Here is a 23,351-nt window from a genome sequence, read left to right on the forward strand (position 1 = left end):
GAGGAACATAGTTCAACCATATACATCTGGAAGATTCTTTTCATCAGTACAAGTAAGTTAGAACAAGTTCTAGTAAAATAGGTACATTGAAGGTGGCCTGATATTTTTGACAACACTGCAGTAATATTTAGCCTGAACAAAAGGAGAAGAAAAACACCTTACCTTGTTTTGCTGCATCTCTTATTTTATCATCAACCTGGCATGCACAGAATTTATCTTAGTAAATCCACATGCATTGACTAATTGACTATTACGTGCAAAATATTTTGCTGTGCATTTTGGGTGATAAGAAGATATATAAGTTGAAGACTTTGTTTCTGAAAAGTTTATATTGTATTTATGAAAACATCAAAACATCAAAAATTCAAAGACACTTAATTCTACTCTCTGCAGTTTAAGAAAAATATTAATAGAGTTCTCCCATTATATACATATTTCTTCATTGCAGAATTGGGTTTGTACTCTGTGAGCTGGAAGTTATGAAAAGTCTTTGAGTCTTGTAATTCTGTGAATTTATACCACTAATTGCACTGAGAATGTCTGTAATAGAATAAGACCTTATCAATTATTTTTTTAAAGATTTATTTATTTATTTGAGAGAGTGAGAATGAGAGAGAGAGAGTACATGAGGGGGGAGGGTCAGAGGGAGAAGCAGTCTCCTCGCTGAGCAGGGAGCCCGATGCGGGACTCGATCCTGGGACTCCGGGATCATGACCTGAGCCGAAGGCAGTCGCTTAACCGACTGAGCCACCCAGGCGCCCAAGACCTTATCAATTATTAAAGAAAATGTAAAACAATTTTATTGCTGAAAAAACCAATGACCTATTGCACAAAATTTTCAATTGGTAGTTAACTTCCTTGTTTTAGGATCAGCAGTTTACATTTATTTGACATACATGGAAAATTATCTTTAAGTATTAATTTCATAACTTTGAGGATGAACAGCTTTATATGCAGGATATGGGAAAGTAGTCTTTCCTTTCCTAAAAATTTGCTCTGTGACCCCTTAGCAAACAGCCTGCAATACATTATCATTCTTACATAAAAACCATAGTGATCAATGCTATATTCAATTTACTTGTCTCACTCTTTTTTAATTTTTAAAGATTTTTTTTTTTTTTAATAATCTCTACATCCAACATGGGGCCTGAACTCACAACCCTGAGATCAAGAGTCACACGTTCCACCCACCAAGACAGCCAGGTGCCCCTGCTTGTCTCATAATTGTTTAAAACAATAATAAGAATTTATGCAAGTCAGAAACACTCTCTAAGAAGATGGGTTTAAGTGTAATGTTCCACATAATCCTATAGATTACACAGACCCCCATTCACTTTTGAAGGAATTTACAAAATGAAATTCAAAATGAGAAATCATTTTGCAACAAAATTTAAGACATATTTAACCATGGGAAGAGAAGACAAGCTTCAGGAATGAATTTATGCCTCCCCTATAATGTTATCTACTAAGAATGATGTTAAAACCCACTTCAGATCTTTTATTATTTGACTGCAGAGAAAATTATATGTATAGGCACTAAGGCAAACTGAAGACAGTTCATCAATATGGGGGATGTGAACCATGAGAGGCTATGGACCTTGAGAAGCAATCTGAGGGTTCTAGAGGGGAAGGGGGTGGGGGGATGGGTTAGCCTGGTGATGGGTATTAAAGAGGGCACGTTCTGCATGGAGCACCAGGTGTTATACGCAAACAATGAATCATGGAACACCACATCAAAAACTAGCGATGTAATGTATGGTGATTAACATAACATAATAAAAAAAATTTTTTAAAAATAAGATTTACCTCATATGAAGATAAAATCATAATCCTCAGAGTATATATCATTCTGGATATCTGAATTATCTAGACAGCTGAGCTATAACCTTTTAAATACTATCAATGAAAAATTTTAATTATTTGTAATGGACACACTTCTTAAATCTGCTATGCACTTCACTGTCATGTTAAGTAGATGCTTAATGAAACTTTCTTGACACCTTAGTCATTATTATATAATATTCATTACTTAGTGTAGCAAAATATGATTTTAGACACAAATGTATAATGACTTACTTTATTGTGCTGAAGGGGCCCTGACGAAGACATGGGTCCTGGATTTTCTTTCTTGATGTCAACTTGTTTTTTAATTATATGTTGTTTCATATTGAAGGTTCCTGTGAAAAATTAAGTGGTGTCTCATGGATTGATGCTATCATCTTTTACACAGCTTTCTTCTTGTTCAGAAACTTGTCATCTTTATTGTGTTAATTAGCATCACTCAATCAAAGTTTTGTCTCTGACTGGACATCATTGGCTCAAAACCACTTCCCCAAATCTTACAACCTTTCTTCTATGCTAAGTACATTACTTTCAAAGGAATATAGAGAAAACACTCCTCACCTTTTCAAGAATTAGGTAAAAAATTTTAGAGAAGTAGTTTACTGCAAGTTTTACACACACACACACACACACACACACACACGAGATAATTCTGCAGACAAGACTCCAAGATTTTCTTAGTGCTTGGCATTTATTAGAATTCTAGGTAAAGTAATATAGGGATCCTACACAAGCAAATTTATGTTCAGTAGTTATGAGTGCAAGATTACAAATAGAAGCTTTGTCATCTTGAGTTTTATAGGTTAGACTTGGCTTTTAAACTATATACTACAAAAGTAAACTATAAATAGTTTTATAGATTATAGTTTTATAGTTTATAGTATATATAGTTTATAGACAGTATATATATAATTTCTAAATAAAGTCTCCGTTAAATATGATGTATAATTTCTCTGTAGAGACACATTTTTAATTTCTGAAGGTTAGTATTTAATCCCATGAAAACTACTTCATGCATTTCCTCCAAATTTAGGGATAGTCACTGGTAAGGTCTGATTTAAAATAGTGGAAAATAGGGCACATAAAGTACATTTTCAGCAACCTTGGAGATAAAGAAGTAGGTAATAATTTTGTGGACCTATTAAAAATGAGGTACAGTGTTAGTTTTTAATAGCTTCTGATTGGAAGAAATATACTATATATTATTAATTAATATACCAGAAAGCAAGAAAACAAGTAATATCTTTAATATCAGGGGCGCCTGGGTGGTTCAGTCGTTAAGCCTCTGCCTTTGGCTCAGGTCAAGATCTCAGAGTGCTGGATTTGAGCACCAGGCTCTCTGCTCAGCGGGAAGCCTGCTTCTCCCTCTCCCACTCCCCCTGCTTGTGTTCCCTCTCTCACTGCCTCTCTCTGTGTGTCAATAAATAAATAAATTTTTTTAAAAAATAAAATAAAATCAGACATAGAGTTAGAAGTCACAAGGGAAGATCATTCAAATCATAGATCCTATTTGCAATTTAGCTGCTTCTCACATTGGGGAACTCTAGGCAGCATGCCCTAGTGTGAGTTAGAGCAGGGATTTATCTATGTTACCATAGTTAATGATAACCCTGGGCAACATAGGGAAACCCTGACAGTGTAACAGTAACAATATACATCTTGAGAGTACCCACGTGGTGGATTGTCCTGCTCATGAAATTCCTTTTGTAATAACACTGAATATCTTGAACATTAACATATTAAGCAAAGGTTAAATTGGTCAGTAACACTAAAGAACAAAAGATGATTTAAAAATATTCCTAAACAAAAAATTGCCTCTGCAAAATGGGCTCTATAATTATCAAATAAGAGACAAGTCTCCTCAAGAAAAACTAATATTAAGTAATAGTGATGGTTCAATTGAAAAAGATAAAAACTAACTAAAGCAAATAAAAGACTTTCAGATACAATTTTTGGAAAGTATCAGTTGGTGGTGGGGGAAATCTTTTCCAATTAGATCTGTTCTTCCAACTAGTTCTGGTCTAGAAAGTTTTTACACAATTTTAGGATTACAGACATAAGAATTGTTCTATTGAATAATTAATACATTATCTTAAGAGTTGTGATTGATGAACTTGCCCACATTCTGAATTTTCATCTTTCTATTTTTCTTTCATGAACAGATTTTCATATTATGTGATCTATTATAGAGGAATATAATTAAGAGGAAGACAATAAAAATCATTCTATAAGGTACTACCTGAAAAGAATACATGCAAGGTTGTTGCAACATAGGTAATATACTTCAAATGCTCTTGGTTTTCTGAATTTTTTGTGACCAGAAGTATATTTTACATGGTTCACATGACATATGAAAAGGCAACTGTTGCAAAAAATACCTTTTTTGACAGAAACTTTGGGAATTGTGTAGGTAGAGTTTAATTTCACCACATAAACACCTAGAGGAAAATACAGATTCTAAGGCTTCATCCCAGAGTACAGTAGCTAGGGAGTTGCTAGATACTGGGAAGCTCTCGTACTTTATCAACTCATTTGGCAATGGTGAAGCAGCTGCTATGTTTGAAAACTACTGATCTAGCACACCAACTGCTTTTACAGCCATAGAACAAAGATTCAGAACTTTAGTTAGGGTTACATAGCTAGGACTGAGCTCAGAGTTTCATCTATTTATTTTTAGAGAGAAAGAGAGAGAAAAATCTCAAGCAGACTCCCCACTGAGCATGGAACCCGACATGGGGGCTTGATCTCACGATCCTGAGATCATGACCTGAGCCGAAATCAAGAGTCAGATCCTTAAACAACTGAGCCACCCAGGCGCCCCTATGTGTTGCTATAATTTAATCACTTTTTCCTTGATCTCCTATCTATACATAAAATTCACACAAAGAAAAACATGCACAAAGTAAAGATTATTTTTATGATTTTTATTCTCTACTTCTTTAATTTCAGAGAAATGAAGAGTAAGAAAATAAGTCAAGTGGATAACACATACATATAATAACATCATGTACTTATTTTCAGCACGCCTAGTATTTGGAAAGTAATTGTATTCTCTGGTTAGAGAATGAAATACTACAGTAAAAAAGAAAGGGTTTTCAGATGTCTTTATTCAGCATTGTGTTTTATATGGAAGCAGTAGTAATACATGTTTAGAAAGAATGCAATGAATATATATACTGCTGTTGTAATAGGAAAATTTTGAGGAAAAGAAAGAGAAATAAATGTCTTGCAAGAACAGATTTTTCTATCTCTTGAGGTTAGAAGAGCAATTATATTCCTTTGAGTAGCTGATGGAGGGCATCATCAAAATGGAATTACTTCTTTGTGAGAGAACTGTCAGCTTACCTTTATATTAATAGATAATACCTTTAGAATATATCTGTGGGGAAAGAAAAGCTGTTTCAGTAAGTGGTGTCTCTTTTGTACTTCTCAACCTAAGCCAAAGTATTCTTTCACATTGCTCCTCTAGTTCATTACCTCAAATAAAAAAAGATACAAAAATTTCACAAAATATTCTTTTCTTCTAACCAGATTAACTAAGTATCACTGATATCAAGTAGTTCATATTATGTGGTAATCCTAGCTTTAAGATTGTCCTAATGAGCCTGCTGGAGACTCAAAGTAGTTAAAAGTGTATATTAAATATATACTATACCTGCAGTTGTTTGGATATTATATCATAATATTACTGTATTAAATCCAACTGAGAGAACAGAAAAGAAATAGCAACCAAATAAGCTGTTCAAACTTTCAAAATATAATTTAATATACTAATTTTTCCATTGGTTTTCTGGGAATTAATCTTCTTTATAATTAAATTATTTATAAAATGTACTTGTAACATGTAAGAGGCTGACTAGATTTCTTTTTTTTTTAAGATTTTATTTATTTATTTGACAGAGAAAGAGAGAGAGACAGAGCACAAGTGGAGGGTGGGGGAGGGGGCAGTAGGCAGAGAGAGAGAGAGAAGCAGGCTCCCCACTGAGCAGGGAGCTCCATGCGGGGCTCAATCCCAGGCCCCTGGACTCAAACCTGAGCCAAACGCAGTCGCTTAACCCACTGAGCCATCCGGGCACTTGAGGCTGTACTAGATTTCATCTCAGAAGAAATATCAATTCTTTCACTAAGTTTTATGTATGTGAGACTACACATAACAAAAATATTTTACATTCATTTCCATTTTGACCAGGAACAGTTAAACAAAATGTGGCTTGATTGACCCAGGGTAAACCTATGAAGTCCAGAAATTTGTTCTGATGACTTCACCCCTGTTATTTGGTATTCAGATGGCAATTCTTTCCCCATTTTCAATCATCCAACACCCTTCTGTTATCTGGCTTGTTTCCCCTTCATCCAAACATGAGTGGGGCTGATAGCAGCCCATTGAACATGTTAACTCACTCATTTTTCTTCAGAGTTAGTGTAGTAGTTTAGCCAAGCATTACATTTCTCTTTAATTGTGAAATAAAATTGTTTTTCCTGAAAGCTAATTAAAGGAGGAAGCCGCAAAATTACACTATACTGACTGAAATGCAGAATAATTCTGAATGGAAATCTAATGTCATTTTGTGAGGTTCTCTGGTGGTAATGCTAGGAGAGTATATAAACAGAAAAGATAGAACCAGTCTTTCTGTTCATCCATAATGGTAATGTTGAACAAGGAGCTAGTTTGGTTTTATCTTCTGAAGTTGTATTTCACAAAGGGCTTGGGATGTGTGTGGGCATGTCTGGGATACTAAAACATTTTTGAAGGACTTATTTTTGTGTGACAACTGGTAAAAATAATTAAATAACTAAACATATAACCGTAACATATTCTTTTAGTTTATAATGTGACAATAATCTTAAAGAAATAATTTGTAACTAATGAACCATTGAACACTACATCAAAAGCTAATGATGTACTATATGTTGGCTAACTGAACTTAATAAAAAGAGAGATAGATTTGCAAGTAAGTTTAATAAGAGACTACATTTCCTTTAAAAAGAATATGTACTTTTTAGTAGGATGTTGAGTAAATAGGTACATGTCAGGATATATCATGTTTAGGAAATATTCTTCAGTTATAAATGTCCATCAAAGATATGGGATTTCAGAAATTGTTTTAGAGGTAAAAGGGAAAGAAGGCAAATTACAGTAAAGGAAGAATTTCAGATATGGCAGAGTAACTCATTGCAGACCAAGTCTCTGAGAAAAATCAGAGAATTCATTTCTGTTTATGTTTATTTAAGAGAATGGAGAGCTACACAGACAACCAGGTCTTGTAAGGCCCAGAAATCTGGTGAGGAAGGTGAGGAGGGAATAGCACTGAGATGAGCCTCACACTCCCTTAGAGGATTCTTTTAGTTTTGAAGTAGAATAGAAGACAACCACAAACTGGATAGAAATCTAAATTGAGATTTTGGCTTTCTCAGAAACAAACCTTAGAGTTCAAGTTCAAGACAATAGGACATGGACAAAATCCCAAAGAAAAGGGAAGAACACTGATGAGTTTGACATTGTATCATTTTTCCACTCAGCACATTTGTTTGATTTTATCTGAAGTGGGGTAGGGTCAAAAGACTAAGAAGTAGAGTCAAAAGTGGCAGCTAAAGATCTAGGCAGTTGCACAGAGTGATTGGTAGTTTCAAAGAGTGAAATAAAAATATTAGAGGAAGAACTTTAGTGATTATCACTGGCTTCCTGTTAAGATTACAGAAAGGCTACACACTAGGAACATAACCTGATAGGAATTAGATCAACACTCACAAAAAACATGAAGTCCAATCCTGAACAAGCAAAATCCCACACTGGGAAAAGTTGGTTGCCCCATACATAAGATGCCTGAGAGAAAGCCAAAGGATGTTCTGTCTGGAGGAAGATAATATGAGATAAAGCATCAAATTTCCTCTATAATTTTTCATAAGTTATGAAAAACATTTGATCAAGCTTAGACATGCCAGGGGACAGAATCAAAACACAGAAACTAAGAGAATAAGAGACAATAAAAACATATCCAAAGGTGATTCAGAGTTTGTGGCCTTTAAAATAAATGTAGAGTAAAACGTGTAACAAAATTGTTGAGAAGATAGAGGATCTCACCATATAATTGGAATTTATAAACAATAATGAAAAAGAAATTATAGAATTTAAAATATAATAATTAACATTAAGCATGCAATAGATGGTTTAACTGCAGATTGGACTGTTGAAGAGAGGATTAGTGAACTAGAAGAGAGAGTGTTAGAAAATAGACAGCCTGAAGTACAGCAAGGAAAGAGGATCTGTAATATAGAAAAGAATATACAAGGGGCACCTGGGTGGCTCAGTTGGTTAAGCATCTGCCTTCTGCTCAGGTCATGATCCCAGGCTCCTGGGATTGAGCCCCGCATCAGGCTCCCTGCTCGGCCGGGAGTCTGCTTCTCCCTCTCCCTCTGTCTGCTGTTCTGCCTACTTGTGCTCTCTCTCAGTCAAATAAATAAACAAAATCTTAAAAAAAAAAAGAATATACAAGATACGTGAGACACAGTAATGAAAGAGATTTAATATCTGTAATTTCATTTGCAAAATATAAAGGAGAATATTATAAAAGCAATAATTTAAGAGATAATGGGTGATGATTTTCCACAACTAATAAAAAGACATCAACCTACACAATTCAGAACTTTAGTGAACACCAAAGAAGATTTGGGTAGAGGCAGGAAAACCTAGGGACATTAAAAATAATTTTTTTAAATGTATAGAGAAAATTTGAAAAAGCAGCCAGAAAAGGTACATCATTTCCAAAGGAAAAACATTTCCTTAGAAACCATGGAAGGCATTATTCAATGCAATGACATTTTTAAAGTGCTAAAAGAATATATGTAGGAACTTCTAATTCTTTATCCAGTAAAAATATTCTTCAAAAATGAAGATGAAATAAAAATGATTCCAAACAAAAAAGGAGAGAACTCATCAATAGCAAACCTTCATGAACACACATTAAAAGAAATTTATTAGAAAGGAAAATAATGATCCCAAAGAGAAGCACAGAAATGCAAGAAGGAATAAAGGACAATGAAACAAATAAATATATGGGTAAATCTAAATAAATATAACTTGAGAAATGATGATAACAACCTCTTATGGGATCAAAAAATAGTTATAAAATTGAAAATTATAACATTTATAGCACAAAAGTCAGGACAGTAGTTTTAAATAGTTTTCATATTTTTGCACTTTAAAGAATTACTACATATTAATAATTAATAATGACCATGAGTAGTTAATGGGCTATTGCTCCATCATAACAAAATACATAATAGAAGTGAAAGTATACTGTGTGAAATGGAACGGAAAATAAACCATTATTGTAGATATTGTTTTCCAATACACTGATGAAATCACTATTCCAAAACATAGATTTTCTAGACCAGCACTGTCCAATAGAAATAAAATATGAGCCTATAATCACATTTAAATGTAAAAATTAACAGCTGATAATAATCATAATAGTATATTTTATTTAACCCAGTATATCTGAAATACTATCATTTCAACATGTATTAAATTTAAAAAAATATATTATTCATCAGATATTTTATACCCTTTTTTGTGAAACTAAGTCTTCAAAATCTGGTGTGCATTTTAAACTTACAGTACATATCAATTTGAAATAGCTACATTTCAAGTACTCAATAATCACATGTGACTAGTGGCTACCATTATGGATGTCAGAGGTCCAGGCTGTGGCAAGAATAAATTCTGATGACATCTAGATAAATCTGATCTACTACTCCAGGAAGTATCTAACAATTTATCAGATATTAAACTCTATATTTTATTACTTAAATAAGTACTTTTGTTTTAGAATCTAATTCCCTAACAATTAATACAATCTCAGTAGATTCCTGAAATATAATGCCATTTTGTGGTATGGATATTGAAATGAAAACAAGCTTTTTTGGAATACAGTAACATCAAATTATTCAAGCCCATCCTATGGTACAAAAAAACCCAAAACAACCTAAATTAAAATCTAAACCACTGATAGTCATTACTATATACCTATTAACTATTTACTTAGGAATATTCTTAGTTCAAACTTGCTTGATTATACAATTTGTTTGAAAAAGCCTAAATATTTCACTGAGATGTAATCTCACAATAACTGACTAGAGCATGGCATTATTTTTTAGATTTCTTTGTTTTAAAATATAGGTTAATTAAAAGAAATGCTGTCAACTTTACGTTATTAAGGTAACTCTTCTATCTTAGCATTAAAGGCAAATGAAAAGCAGACTTTCTAAAAATGAAAATATACTGGCTATTCTTGACCAGATTATCACTTATTTCTAGAAGCATGCAGAGTGGCCTCTACTATAATATGTTATTTACTCCCTGGGGCTATAAACATAACCAATCTCTAGAATAAGGATACAAATGCATTGCTTTGAAGAAAGAAAAAAATTATCTGTCTCAGAGATTCTGTATGACAGTTAATTTATGGACTGTAAAAATGTAGCAACCCTATGATTTAGTGAGAACAAGCACACTTACCATTTAGAAGATTTTACTTTGCTTCCTGGGTGTTTTTGTTTGGTTTTTTGTTTTATAGTAAAAGTGTTTTCTCTCTTAATCAGGAAAGGATTTGGTAGAGTGACATTAAATGTTTTCTTCAGAACAGAATGTCTTAAAAATGGACTGAGCTATGGATATTTGAACAAAAGAATAGCATATTTTAATTATGTCATTCATAAACTTTGAAAAATTACTTTTTATAAATCTATAATGAGCTCATTAATGTGAATAACTTACAACTTACTAATACCATTCATTAATATTGTGGACTTTTAGATTCCTAGGGTTAATATCCATAAATGTGCTTTAAAGTATAAAATAATTACAAGTCATGAGGTTAACTAAAGCATGTTTAATAGTTTTGCTGAAGATTATACATATTTCAGAGAGACCAAATCTTTTGTGAAACCTTATATCATGTTTTAAAAAGATACAGTTTTTTGTATATATCAATATCAAACCATCTTTATTCTCAAAATAAATTTTGCTTCCAGTGAAGGTAGATATTGATTTCTCAGATGTGCCGTCTCTTAACATTTATCATTTCAACAAATATTGATTAAATGCATATCATCTGCCCAAAACTATCTTTTGGTACTACAAACATGCAGTAACAAGATAAAGTCCTTCTGCATTCACCATCCACTTACCAATGAAAATATTGAGAAAGCAAAAATCTAAAAACCAAAAAAAAAAAAAGAAAGAAAGAAATAGTGTCTGATTTTCAACTGCTGTTAGGGATATTTACTAAATCTCTTGCAAAAAGATCACTAAAAAAAAATAATGGAATATTCATTCAACCAATTTATTTAGTACCTCCTATAAGATGGGTACCAGCCTGAGCAAAGTGCTACCAACACGTATCTTTTGTTGGTTCTCATGCCCCTCTCTCCAAGAACACTGTACAACAGGATACATAAAGAAGTTGGAATTAAGATAAGTAGTGGATAAGTACAAATTGTTGAGAATACTGCATTCTTAGATTTATAGTTTTCATTGTCTGCATGTGATACGATGAATAGTTATAGGTTTAGAGTCAGCTTCATGTAGAGTAGTTAGTAGATCTCAGTGCAATCCTGAACTTAAGACAATTCAAATGTCTGTGGCCTATGGAAGGTTATTCCCCCTCTCTGAACTTTAGTTTCCTCTTTTTCAAATGGAGTTAATACTATCTATCTTATATAGACTTTCTGGGTCTATTAACTGAATTAAAGTATATAAAGTAGCCTTTGTTCTTGAGAAGCAATACAGTTTAGTGGTTAAAAGCATGGGCTCTTGGTTGGAACTCAACCTTGCCTTGCTATCTGCTTTCTGTATGTCCTTAAGTAACTTATTTAACCTCTTTCCCTGTGTTTTGGTTTCCACATTTAAAAAATAATGATGATTAAACAATAATTATTTTGTAGTATTGTTTTAAGAATTAAATGAGTTCACATGTTTAAAGCATCTCAAGCTTGGCATATCAAAAACATTATGTATCAAGTATTATTATTATTATCTTGTACAGTGTCTCCCCAAAAGTAAATATTTTATATCAACTTACATAAAAATAAAATTTCATTCTTATATTTACAGAACTGTGAAACAGAGCAGGTGAAATTAGCCTTCAGTCTAGTGGTCTACAGAAACACTGAAAGTTCACTGGGATATATTATTCCAGCAGGATAAAAGTAAAAGGCAGATTATTTTCATGATCAGCATATGAGAACAAAGTCAGGCAATCCCCACACCTTGCTGTCAGAAAATGTAAATTTTTCATACATGTTCTCTTTCAAAAGCCTGAGCAAACAGAAATATGTTTATACAATTCCAATAAATATAATGCAGCATAAGGAAAATAACATTAATTTGAGTAACATCTAGTATTTATTCATAATATAAAAAATATATATTTCAGGAAAAATATAATAAAATTAGAACAAAATAAAGCTGAAGTATAAACTCAAAAATTTTAAAAGAGCATTTTAAATAACTATTAAATTAAAGAAAGTATAAATAAAAATGTTTTAGAAAATAATACAAAAGAACAACAAATCAACATTCATAGAATTACCCCCAAAGCTGCAGTCATAATCCAAAATGTTTCATGATTTAAAAAAGGAAAACAGGAAATTCTACTTACTCCTCCTTTCATTCATTCCACAAGTGAATATCAAGGGCCTTCAACATGCCAGGCACTGTACTAGGGTCTAATGATGAAATTGCCAACAAACAAGACAAAACTCCAGGCCTGGTGAAATCTACTACCAATAATCAGATAATCATAAAATCAATATAAAATCAGACAATGATAACTCTCAAGGAGAGGTACATAGAGACAAATAGAAGACCTGACTAAGCAAAGGCAATCAGAGACTTCATTAAGGAAGTGATGATGGAAGTTGGAAATTTGAAGGAAGAACAGACCCTACCTAGGCTACAATGAGGAGGAAAATGGACAGACACAGTCCAGGCTCAGAGACCAACATACACTAAGACCTGTAGCATGTTCTAGTCACTGAAAGAAGACCCGTGGGCTTGGAGTGGTATAGAGGAAGGGAGGCATGGTGAAAGGTGATGATATAGAGCTAAGTAGCCAGGTTAAGAATTTTAGCCCTTGTGCTAAAAGTAATGAGAGAACATTGAAGTTTATTAAAAAGAGGGTGAGAGATGATTTTCTGATTTGCCTTTTGGAAAAATTATTCATTACTATATTTTGCATTAATGTTTTTATTATACAAATATTGAATATCATATGTATACTTACCTAATTACTAAAATAATTGTATGTCACTAATTTCGATTGGAATTATTTATTTTTGCTTATTTAAATAAGAATTACTCAGCAAGAGATTTTCAGATTACAATTATCTTCCAGAAAGAGGGAAGACTCTACAAGTCTGCTGGTCAGGGGAGAAGAAGGGGTTAAAGATGAAAATGTGGCAGTTTTGTACAAATAGACTACTGAGAGATTATAGCACGGGAGAAGGACCCAGGGTCAAGCCATTAAGAACTCCCAAATTCATGGCCATGTATGGGGAAGGAGCGTATAAAAGATAGGAAAATGGAGCAGGTGGAGGGATAGGAGTAATCTCAGAGAGTAGTGTGTCAGGGAAGCCAAGAGAAGAGCATATAAGAGAGTGTACCGAGATTTCAACCCTGCCGAGAAATCTATTAATAAGTAGACTGGAAAACATTCCTCATATTGAGAGAAAAGAAGCACATTGGTTAACTTAGTTGAGGTGAACTAAAGTGATTATGAGCTAGATTGGAGGAAATTGAGAAGTAAGGAAGTACAGCACTACAGCTAGCTTCAAAAATAGAAAAGAGAAAGAAATAGTCAAAGGTAAATGAAGAGTCTGGAAATATCGGTTTATATATATATATATATATATATATATAAGAGATTTGAAAGTATGTATGTATATATGTATTTTAAAGATTTTATTTATTTATCTGACAAAGAGAGCACAAGCAGGGGGAGCAGGGAGGGAGAGGGAAAAGCAGGCTTCCCGCTGAGCAGAGAGCCCAACATGGGGCTCCGTCCCAGGACCCCGGGATCATGACCTGAGCTGGAGGCAGATGCTTAACCTACTGACCCACCCAGGCGCCCCGAGATTTGAAAGTATTTAAAAGACAATGGGAATCACCCTGTAATTGAGAGTGGGAGGGGGTATCTGATAGTGAAATATTCCCAAAAATACAATAGGGTTAAAATCCATAGCATAAGACATATGGAGGTATTGGTGTTGGAATAGTGGAAGATGGAAAAAAGGAGAAATGTATAGTACTAGTTGAAAAGGATTGTAAAATAAATCCAGATATACATAAATTTACAAATTAAATAAAATGTAATTAAGGGAAAACTCCATCTGATATCTTTTTGTTTGTTTCTCTCTGTAAGTGGCAGGTCGTGTTCCTCTTAGTCCTGTTCCCATAGAAATGACTAAGGAAATACATGAAGATAGAAAACCAGGTGTTAATATTGACAAACAGGGATAGGACATTTATCTGGTGAAATTTTCAAAGAATTACTGATAGATATAATAGTGATGGGAATGGACTGAATGTCCATTTAGGGTCTGATTCAAACCTCCTATCTCCCATCTTCAACCCAATTCCAAGAAAAAAATATTGACTTCTGGAAGTTGACATTTTGTCTTTCTTGATCTAGAAATGAGGAAGTAGTATGGTTATTGCTGGGAGGGAAATATGAGAGTCAGTATAGTTTTGCGAGGTCCCAAATTTCAATCCTGGCACAGTACATAGAACAAACTTAGAAATGAGCATGGCCAATTTTATTTCTTTTTTTTTTTTTAAGATTTTATTTATTTATTTGACACAGAGAGAGAGAGCACAGATAGACAGAGCGGCAGGCAGAGGGAGAGGGAGAAGCAGACTCCCTGCCGAGCAGGGAGCCCGATGCAGGGCTCAATCCCAGGACCCTGGGATCATGACCTGAGACGAAGGCAGACGCTTAACGACTGAGCCACCCAGGTGCCCCTGGCCAATTTTATTTCTGACATTAGAATTCAGACAAAAGCCAAGATACTACTATGTCTGAATTTGGGAAGTAGAAATAGAGTAGAGGTATCAGGCTTTATCCATAGCAGAGGAAATAAATGAAACTCTTTCTATGGCTATTCACCCCACCAGTTCCCTCTATTCCTTTCCCCAAAGGCTTCTGGATCTGAAGGTCTAAAACTGAAGGCCAACCTAAGAAAGATTTAGAGAGCTGGTATGGTACCAGATATTATAAAATAATATGTCTTTATATTTAAAACAATGTGGCTCAAGTCCAAAAACAGGTGGTAAATTCAGGGGAAAAGTAGTTTGCTAGGCTTAAAATAAACATAGGCATTTAGCATATGATGAAATTGGCATTTCAAGTCAACAGGAAAAGGATGTACTCAAAGGTTATTGGTACTGGAATAATCAGATTTGTAAAAAGCAAATTACTATCATAAATATAAAGATATGGAATATCATATATTCACATTGTGGGCTCATGCAAATTTAAATATTTAAACATTTTTTTTAAAAAGTGGAGAATTAAAATAAATAGAAGAAAAGACAAGTCATACCAGGTCTAGGATTTTATTTTTGGGCAATTTTTCTGATTCTTCACAAATTGGTAACTGACATGATTTTCATTTTATTGTTTTATATAATAGGAATGCCAATAAAGTCTTTCAAATTTTTTAGAAAAAATTTCTGGTAATGTTCTAAAAATTATTCTCAATATAGGAAAAAATAGAATGTTGCCACGGTCATTTTGTAAAGTTAGCTATATGATTCTAAAACATGGCTACTGTTCACTATCAATAAAATGCACATTGGGGCACCTGGGTGGCTCAGATGGTTAAGCATCTGCCTTCGGCTCAGGTCATGATCCCGGGGTCCTGGGATCGAGTCCCGCATTGGGCTCCCTGCTCAGCGGGGAGCCTGCTTCTCCCTCTGCTTCTCTCTCTCACTCTCTGTCTCTCATGAATAAATAAATAAAAGCTTTAAAAAAATGCACACTATCCAACTTCAAGACTTACTATAAAGCTACAGTAATCAAGATAATGTGATATTGATGAAAGAACAGATATAGAGATAAATGGAAGAGAATAAAGAGCCCAGGAAGAAATCCGCACAAGTGTAGTCAATTGATCTTTGACAAAGGAGCAAAGACAATACCATGGAGCGAAGACTGCCTTTCAACAAACGGTGCTGGAACAACTGGACATCCAAATGCCCAACGTGGATCTAAACGCAGACTTTACACCCTTCACAAAAATTAACTAAAAAGGTATCCTAGACCTAAATGTAAAATGCAAAAATACAAAATTCCTAGAGGATAATCTAGGAGAAAATCTAGATGACCATGGCTCTGGCAGTAACTTTTTAGATGCAACACCAAAGGCATGACACATGAAAGAAATCACTGATAAGTTGGCCTCCATTAAAATTAAAACTTCTGCTCTGCCAAAGACACTGTCAAGAACTTGAGAAGACAAGCCATGACTGGGAGGAAATATTTGCAAAAGATATATCTGATAAAGAACTGTTATCCAAAACATACAAAGAGCTCTTCACACTTGAACAATCTGATTAAAAATTGGGCAAAAGATCCGAACAGACATCTCAGCAAAGAAGATATACAGATGGCAAATAAGCATGTGAAAAGATGCTCAACACCGTATGTCACTAGGGAATTGCACATTAAAACAACAAGATACCATTTTGTACCTATTCAAAGGGCCAAAACTCAAAAAACTGACATCACCAAATGCTGGTAAGGATGTGGTGCAACAGGAACTCACTCACTGCTGGTCAGAATATCAAATGGTACAGCCACTTGGAGAGAGTTTTGTGGTTTCTTACAAAACTAAACATATTCTTACCATGCAATCCACACTCCTTGGTATTTACCCAAAAGCATTGAAAAGTTATGTCTACAAAAAACCTGCACAGAGGTGTTTATAATTGTCAAATTTGTTCATAATTGTCAAAACTTGGAAACAGCAAAAATATCCTTCAGCAGGTGAATGAATAAATAAACTGTGGTACATCTAGACAATGGGATATTATTCAGTGTTAAAAAGAATGAGCTATGAAGCCATGAAAAGCCATGGAGGAACCTTATAGGCATATTACTAGCTGACAGAAACCAAGCTTAAAAGACTGTATACTGTATGATTCCAACCATATGACATCGTGGAAAAACAAAACTATGGAGACAGTAAAAAGATAAGTGGTTATTACCCTGATAAATGGGAAGTAGGGATAAATAAGTAGAACACAAAGGAATTTTTAGAGCAGTGAAACTGTTCTGTGTGATACCAGAACGATGGATACATATTCTTATACAATTTTCCAAACCCAGAGAATTTACAGCATTGAGTGAACCCTAATGTGAACTACGAACTCTGGGTGATTACGATGTGTCGGTGTAGGTTCACTAATTGTAATAAATGTATCCTGTGATGGAGGAGGTTGATAGTAGGGAGACTGGGATGGGACAGGGAGTATATGGGAACTCTCTGCATTTCCCACTCAATTTTGCTATGAACAGAAAACTACTCTTAAAAAAGTCTATTAAAAGTATGTGGAGTGATTCTGAAATTCATCTGAAAGAATAGACAAGAGAAAATAGATTGGTAAGTTTTTAATAATGACAATAATGAGAAAAAGCTTGCCTTATAATAGATTAAATAATTTAAATAGCCATAATGATTAAAATAGAGATATTCAGGTATGGTATTTGACAGACAAAATTTTGGGTGGAAACAATTTTTATAAAACTCAAAGGTTGTCATGTCCTATATGTTTCCGTTCTAAACTCTAACTTGTCTAACATGATTAAATCCTCCTCTTAGAGTATTTTTAAATGTTATTTCATCTCATCTCTTTAATATAAGTTAAATAAAAAAAGACATCTATGGCAAACTGTTCAAGAATGCATCTATATATTATTATTGTTGAAAATATGAACTTAGAAGCTGAGGATGGTATGTCACATAAAATAAGTGGTTAAAAATCACGAATGCTATAAGTAAATTGCAGAAGGAGAATGATAAACAAGTATATGAACAGACAGATTAGATCTGGAAAAGACTAAAAAGCTGGAATCTAAGTTAAACATTAAATCTTAAACTATGATATTTGAGAAATGGGGTGATTTAACAGGAAGCTAGAGAGAAACAAAATCTAATGGCTCAAATAATCACACTGAAGAGGTGACATGATCAAAGAGCTAAACTCTAGCAGTCATTACACTGTTGGGTGAAAAAATGAAGTGATAAGGATGACGACACATAATCATACATTCTTAACTATGCACAAACATCTTCTAATTAACAACTTGCTTTTTCTTGAATCATAGGCAAGCAGGAGAAGTAAAAAGACTGCCATCCTTGCCATATAGAAATGAAAACAGTTATTTAGTATTCCAAGCATTTGCTACCTGACGTTAGAATGAATATGAGCTGGCTTTTAAGTGTATTTGATCTGCATTGAAACCATGTTCAGATAGTAGCTTTCAGAATACAAAAGTATCTGAAACTACTTGTCTGCAGCCAAGAGTCACCTAATGTCCACTTAGACTTTTACATTCTGTGATCTGTGGTTTGCAAAACCGATTTAAAATTAATCTGAACTAAAGGACAATTTATATATGCCATTTCATTGAAATTATGATGAATGTGTTTGAAATTTGAATTACAATTGAGGTAAAGTCAATACAATGTTAAAAAGCTGGGTTTTCCTTCTCAAACTCATAATGAAATAAAAGTTAAAATGGCTATATTTTAATTTGCCATGTCCATAGTTTTCATGAAATTATAAATAATATGGTAACATAATAACATAATATATATTACGTGAAGTAAAACACGTTGCTTAAGACATTTTAGTCAGGACGAGTCATTACGGTACTTTTATTCTTATGTTCGGTAAAATAGCAACTATTATATTTTTCCTGGGGTGCTGAATAGCTTTCCAAGCCACAGTGGGATATTAAAAACACAAAATGTGTTACATTGTTCTCTTCCAGAGAAGGATAAGAGGACAATGGCCTGATAACTTTTGTGATAGTGATTAGAAGTATGCATTTAGAAGAAAGAATAAGCAAGCATTGAAACTAAGTCTACTGAATAGCTTCCAAAAGGTCAATGACCTGAAAGACTGAGGAACTATTATAGATTGAAGGAGACTAAACGAATGTGGTAATTAAAGACAACAGATGATACTGATGTAGAAAAATTAGAATAAGGACTGTATTAGAGATAATGGCATTGTAACAATATAAAATTTCGAGGATTTGATCCATTGTTTTGTTGTTAAGTAAGAGAATATCTTTGTTGTCAGAGATACGTGCTGAAGTATTTAAAGATGAAAGACTGTGATATTTGGTAAATTCAAATGGTTATACAATATATAATTCTACAATAATAATAATGTATGAATACATGCATATATACATGTTTGAGAGTGAATGTGTAAGAGAGAGAGAGACAGAGAAAAATAAAAAGACAGAGAAAGCACAAATGATGCAATGTGCTAACTGATTATTTGGAGTTGGAATTTTTTCAAAACAAGCGTTGAAACAAAATTTAAACTCAAAACATACTCTCTTTTCTATGACTTCAAGGGTTCAACTGTCCTTTTGCTATATTCTGGTTACAATTCCTCTTCCCCTGGAATCAGAAGTCTTCTGTCCTCTACTCAATTTTATTCCATGTGCCTCAAAGTATGCCTCTTTTAAACAATGTCAGCTTGGATGTTAGACAGCCTCAGATTTATCTTTCTCCCAGAGATCTGTAAAATCTGTATTATTGGGCTGGTTGGCTCCTCCCTCCTAACCATCGAGTCTATTTGCATTAACTCCATCCTACACCCTTACAAGTATTGGAGAGGAGTTTGTTCTTTCTATTGACTGTCAGTCTTGTTAAATAGTATGGTCCTTTGATATTTTTCTCTTTCAAATAATTGGAGAATGAGAATGAAGGCAACATTATGTTTCCTTTACTAAGGGTATAAGGAGGGGAAAGGAGAGGAAGGGGAAGGGAGGAGGGAGAGGGAGAGTGACAATGAGACAGAGAAAGAGAGGGAGAGTACAAATGATACATGTTAACAAATTGATGTATATAGTCATTCTACATCCTCAATATATGAAACCATGGCAAACCACCTCACAATTCAGTAACAGGCAACTGAATGACCCATTAACTACAGAGGATAAGCTACAATTATTTGTAGAAGGAAGCCTTACTTTCTTCTCTTTTGTCAACCCCCACACCACCACATCTACCCACCTACCTGCATCTGTATATCTGATTCTCTACCTCAAGTAAGAAACCCATTTAGGATTTCAGCATTGCTCCCCAAACCCAATATTTCACAGCCTCTTTCTCTGCTTTTTCTACCTATTAAACTTGCATATCATGTCCTTTTTTTGGCGTCTTGCTTTATTTCTTGTATAGCTTAGTAGAAGTTGTTGTCTGTTTTGTTCTGTAGTACTTAAAGCTAAGCCTGACACAGAGACCTGAGAGGTTTTACTTCTCTTTGTTTTAAAATTCTGAGGACTTCAGGTCCTCTTTCATTTCTGGAAAATTCTCAGCTGAGATCATTTGTATATCTCTTCTCCACTTTCTTTATTTCCTTTTCCTGGAACTCATACTAAACATGTGTTTAATCTTCTTAAATATTCTCTATGTATTTAAGTAGATGTTTATTAAAGCATAGAGAAAAATGCACAAAAAGTATAACATAATGAATCTTCAAAAAGTGAACATTGCTGTACAAACAGCACCCAGATCAAGAAATCAAACATTACCAGTGCTCCAGAAGGCTCCTATATTCCCCCACCCAATATTCCCCCACAATTCCCCATATCCACTTCAGAGCCTGCAAGTCACAAGTACCCTGACTTCTAAGATTTCTACATTTGATCACTTTTGCCTGATTTTAAACTTTATATAAATGGAATCGCATAGAGGATCTCCTTCTGTGTCTGGCTTCATTCATTCAACATGATGCTTGTGATGCAGATCAACGTGATTGTTTATAACATTTACTCTGATTCTTTCTTGCATTTCATTTGATAAATACACCATAATGTATTTTATCCACTCTACTTCTGATGGCCATTTATAAGTTGTTTCCCAATTTTAGTAATTAGAAATGGTGCCCACTATCCATCGTTATACATGTCATTTTGTACACATGTATATACATTTCTCTTAGTGATGTACCTTGAAGAGCAACTGCTAGATCATAAACTATCTGTACTTTTAGTTCTACAGAATCTACCAAACGGTTTCCAAATTCTGTGCGAGTTTCACTTTTCATCATGTCTTTTACAAGACATGATTTTTTTCCCACCTTATCCATGCTAATGGGAATAAAGTAGTATAATACTGTAATTTTAATTTGATTATCACTTATGATGAAATTGAGTACTTGTTCATCTCTTTATGACCATTTGGATGTCCTCTCTTTTTAAAAATGTTCCCGCTCAAGTCTTTTGTCCATTTTAAATTGGGTTATCTGCCCTTTTTCATGCATGTGTAAAAGTTACTTTCTAGATGTTTGGGTTTCAAGTATCCTCTCCCTTCTCTATCACATGCCTTTTCATTCTTTTAGTGATGTCTTTCAATCAATAGAAGTTCTAAATGTTAATGCTATCCAATTTATCACTTTCATTATTAGTTAGCATTTTTAAGTCTTGTTAAAAAACCATTTGACTAGCTCAAGCTCATGAAGATATTATCCTATTATCTTCTTTTCTAGAATCTTTTCTGTTTTTACTTTTCATTCTTACATCTATAATACATCTGAAATAGATCTTATATGTGATGTAGGACAGCAGTTAAGATTCTTTTTTTCCCATATGGGAAGCCAATTGAATGGGCACTGTTTCCTGAGAAGACCAACTTTTCCCAGTGTACTACATTATCATGAAGAGGAGTTTATTTGTAAGATGTGTTCTTAACCTTCTTTTGTCTCTTTATTTTCCACACTACCTTACCTATAGTAGCCTTTATAAATATAAAACATACCGAATATGTAAATCCTCTAGCTATGTTCTTATTCATAATTGCTTTGGCTATCAATTTCCATATAAATTTTGAAGTCAGCATGTCAATTTTTACACACACAAACTGCTGAGATTTTTAATTGGGATTACATTGACTTTGAAGGTCAATGGGAGAAAACTGATATGCTCCAAATATTTAGACTTCCACTTTGTAAACATATTTTTCAACGTGAGTCATATTTAATTTTTCCCAATAATTTTTTATAGTTATCTATTTAGAGATCTCGTCCATCTTTCACCAGATTTTTTTATGGTATCCTATATTTTTTGATGTCACCAAAATGGTGTTTAAAAATGCTGTTTTCTAACCATCTGTTGCTGATATCTATAACATTTTTGTTCACTAACTGTGCTAAATCATTTATTGATTAATGTGGCTTATGTGTAGATCATTTTGGACCTTTAAAATATACAATACATTATCTGCAAATGATTGCAATTTTATTTCTTCTAATTATTCGTACTCTTAATTTCTTTTTTATTCTGCCCCTCTTGGATTGATGAAGATTTCCAGTACTAGGTTAAATTGCAGTGGTTATAACAGTGGTTATAAATAGGGGATCAGAACATACCACCCCAAAATATGTCACTTTGGCATTTTGATTAGAAATAGCAGATGCAGGCAGGGCTCTCTGCCTTCCCCTTTACACCTAAATTCAGGTTATAAATTTCCTGTGAGAAAGGTACCCTCCCTGTTTCAGAAAGAGAGGCACAACCTTACCATCAGTGATAGAAATGAATCTGTACAAACAAACTTTGCTAAAATAACCTTATCTTCCATTAGTTTTCTCAATATATTTCCCAGTCACTTTCTCACGATTTACTGCCCCTAGCCCAAAGCCCTTTTTCCTTTGTCTTGTCATATCTTCATGATTTATCACTCTTTGTTAAAATGATATATAAGAATCTCTTCTTTGGGGTATTCATTTCCTTCCATGAAGCCCCCCCCATTTATATATCAAATAAAATGTGTATGCTTTTTCTCCTATTAATCTGTCTTTTGTCAGTTTAATTCACAGGCCCTAGCAAGAATATGAGGGTAGAGGAAAAGTCTTTCCCATACTAGCCTACTTGGGTCATTCCCAATCATAGATGGACAGCTTTTAATAGTTCATCCTGAAGTATGGCTTTTTAAAAATATTTTCTTTATTTGATTAAGGAAGTTTACTTTTATCTCTTGTTAAGAGTGTTTCCAATAAATGGGCATGAATTTTATCAAATTGTTTTCTGAGTCTATTGAGATTTTCACATATTTTTTCACTTTTTTCTATTTGCAAAAGTGGCAAATTATAATTTTTATTTTTATTCTTGTTACTCTTGTTTTTCTGGAATATTCTCTATGTTTTCAAGTTTTCAAAGTATTTGCCATCTCTTTATCTCTTTGAATTGTATTGTGTGTTTACACTT

General features: G+C 33.6%; 1 protein-coding gene across 3 annotated transcripts in view; it reads right to left on the reverse strand.

Moving 5' to 3' along the window:
* Positions 1-4,833: 4,833 nt before the first annotated feature.
* The window catches only part of STPG2 (sperm tail PG-rich repeat containing 2), a 534,512-nt gene continuing 515,994 nt past the window's right edge, over positions 4,834-23,351 (reverse strand). For all 3 annotated transcript variants that reach the window (XM_035726170.1, XM_035726169.1, XM_035726171.1), the window contains 2 exons: positions 10,361-10,509; positions 4,834-5,221 (listed from right to left, as the gene is read on the reverse strand). In XM_035726170.1, the coding sequence (XP_035582063.1) occupies position 5,221; positions 10,361-10,509 (150 nt within the window). In that variant the 3' untranslated portion in view covers positions 4,834-5,220. The remainder of the gene's footprint in view (positions 5,222-10,360; positions 10,510-23,351) is intronic.

This window comes from Zalophus californianus, chromosome 2 (genome assembly GCF_009762305.2).
Source record: "Zalophus californianus isolate mZalCal1 chromosome 2, mZalCal1.pri.v2, whole genome shotgun sequence".
Classification (NCBI taxonomy): Eukaryota; Metazoa; Chordata; class Mammalia; order Carnivora; family Otariidae; genus Zalophus; species Zalophus californianus.